Here is a 2,374-nt window from a genome sequence, read left to right as displayed (position 1 = left end):
GTGACTCTGAATTTTCCCCAGCTGCCCCAGTCTGGACTGGTTTGTACTGGCTTATTCTACCCGCTCCCCAGGTAGAGGAGCTCCTCTACCCCCAGCGCCCAGAGCATACAAGTCATGTCGCTAGAGCTTCCTGACCACAAAGGAGACAGAGGAGTCCTGTAAAAGTCCTGTGATTCGAACAAAGGGAAAGAGTCCATTAGGCGTGTCTCCAATGGGATCTCTCTGAATCAGCTGGAGCAAGAAGCCTTCTTTTCTTCTCATTCCTTTTCCCTGTTGGCTGGGGTACTTGGAAGGTGCTCGGGACTTCCCGATCCACCTACCCATGTCCCTCTTATTATGTGCCCTCTGTAAAACACATGACCCATGATCATTACAACTGGCTAAATCAATTGATATTTTTCAGTGAGCTTTACTAATGGACATGGGCTGCTCCTCAGCCAAGGTCATGCTAAAGTTCTGAACTTTGGGAAGAAGAACAAAGACTTTATAGGATTGTGAGAGATGAGGTGATATTTGCTGAAGCCAAAAGGTTATTAGGTGAAAGAATTATGAAAAACGAGGTTCACTCTCCTGTAACATTTTAAAAGGTTTAATTTAATTAAGACAATAAGAGACAGAAAATAAAGCAAAGAGTAAGGGCTGGATGTCGGGATTTACCGGAGCCGCGGAAGACAAGCCTCATGCTCTCATGGTCAGCAAGTCTCGTTTATTAGCAACTCTAAAACCACTTATATAGCATCAGTAATTAGGCTCATACATAGTGCAAAGGAAAGCTCATTATTGGATATTTCTTTTAAGGTCAACCCCACCTAATTCTACATTCCTGTGATCGCTCATCTATGCTGAATTCACATTCTTCTGATCACAGCATCCTGTTCTCAGTTAACAGTTATCACTAAGGCCTTCCTGACTTTGCAACATCTCACACCAGCTGTACTCCATTGTCTAACTCTTTCCCAGCTAACTGCTGCATGGGAATATGACCTTTGCTCTCTAGCCATTCCTCCACAATTCCCCTGTTTTCTTTTAAGGCCATCATTGCCACTTGGTGTTTTTCAAACATCGACATTACCATTCGTTGCAAACATTGCATTAAACAGGGTAAGATAATCATGATGGCTAGGATTGCAAGGAGAAAAACTAACCCCATTTGCACCAGATTCTTCAACCACCCAGTAATGCCTAGGGACTGTAACCATCCGTCTATTCCCCATCCTTCTTCTACCCTCAAGTGTGTAGTTAACTCTTGTAACTTTCTGATTTGTGCATGTATGGAAACAGAATGATCTGATAAATTCATACAGCACATCCCTTCAAATTCATCACAACCATGTCCTTGCGCTAATAACAAAAAATCAATAGCAGCTCTATTCTGAAGCGTAGCGTGCCTGATTGAGTCTACATCTAGCAAAAGGTCAGACAAAGCCTGCGATGTGGCGTTAGTTTGTCTAGCAAGCCAACATCCCATTTTCCTCACTGTACTCAAGGCTTGTGCGGTCCCAATGCCAGGGACAAGGGACCCAAAAATTGTTTGCACTGGGCTCCAAAAGTCTGCTTTATCATCACAATCTTTGGCAAAGGCGTGGACAAACCTTTTCTCTCTATGCTTTTGGTATCGGTGCAGGATCATTGATGTGTTAGGTGTTAAGAGAGTCAATCGGCCTAGTGTGCATGGTCCACCTTCCATTCGTGAGGGGATTCCTGCCCAAGCTCGATCTCCACATATTAGGAACACACCGCTTGGCAGCCTAATAGGCGTGTTAGAGGATTTGGAGATGTTCACTGCAGTATAGTTACACCATACTGAGTCATTTCTATAGATCGACAGAGATGAGTTAACACTTATGGGTAAAGATCTATTGTATCCCACTCCTCGAAAAACACTCGTCCAATTAAACTTCAAACAAGCATCTGCTAATATGGATCCTAAAATCTCAAGCTCTTGCGGCTCAATAGCTAGTGAAGGAAAATGGGGCATAATTTGATCCCACTGATCTACATAGCTCTGGGGATTAGTAGAGTTACAAAGGTATGCTGCTGATGGACAAGGCCAATTATCTAACGGAAGGCCTACAAGGCAGGTGGAAAAGGGGTTGCCTGTAGAGCTAAGAGCTAAACATATTGCTTCTTGACCAGTTTTGTTAGCTAGCGTAACCCAAACATTTTCTTTGGGTTGTGATGGTACATAAACACAACTGGTCAACGGTAGTATCACAAGCACGAGTAAAAGCCATATCATAATGCTCTGTTGTTTAAGGGGTTGCCTCATTTGATCAGCGGCAGTTTTGATAGGGCCCGGAACGTCGATCGAAACGACGGCAGGTACGTTCCCAGCGATCTGGAGGCACTTGCCAATTTCTCGGAATTCGGACAT

General features: G+C 43.9%; 1 protein-coding gene across 1 annotated transcript; it reads right to left on the bottom strand.

Moving 5' to 3' along the window:
* Positions 1–922: 922 nt before the first annotated feature.
* On the bottom strand, positions 923–2,374 carry LOC148182786 (syncytin-2-like). Its single transcript, XM_088064746.1, has one exon. It carries the CDS (start codon positions 2,372–2,374, stop codon positions 923–925), a length of 1,452 nt encoding a protein of 483 aa, XP_087920872.1.

The sequence above is a fragment of the Pseudopodoces humilis genome, chromosome 19 (genome assembly GCF_049639895.1).
Source record: "Pseudopodoces humilis isolate 2021_Gansu_Grassland_sample_001 chromosome 19, ASM4963989v1, whole genome shotgun sequence".
NCBI classification, from domain to species: Eukaryota; Metazoa; Chordata; class Aves; order Passeriformes; family Paridae; genus Pseudopodoces; species Pseudopodoces humilis.
Note: the sequence above shows the minus strand (reverse complement) of the source record. Positions and strands in the feature narration are given on the sequence as shown.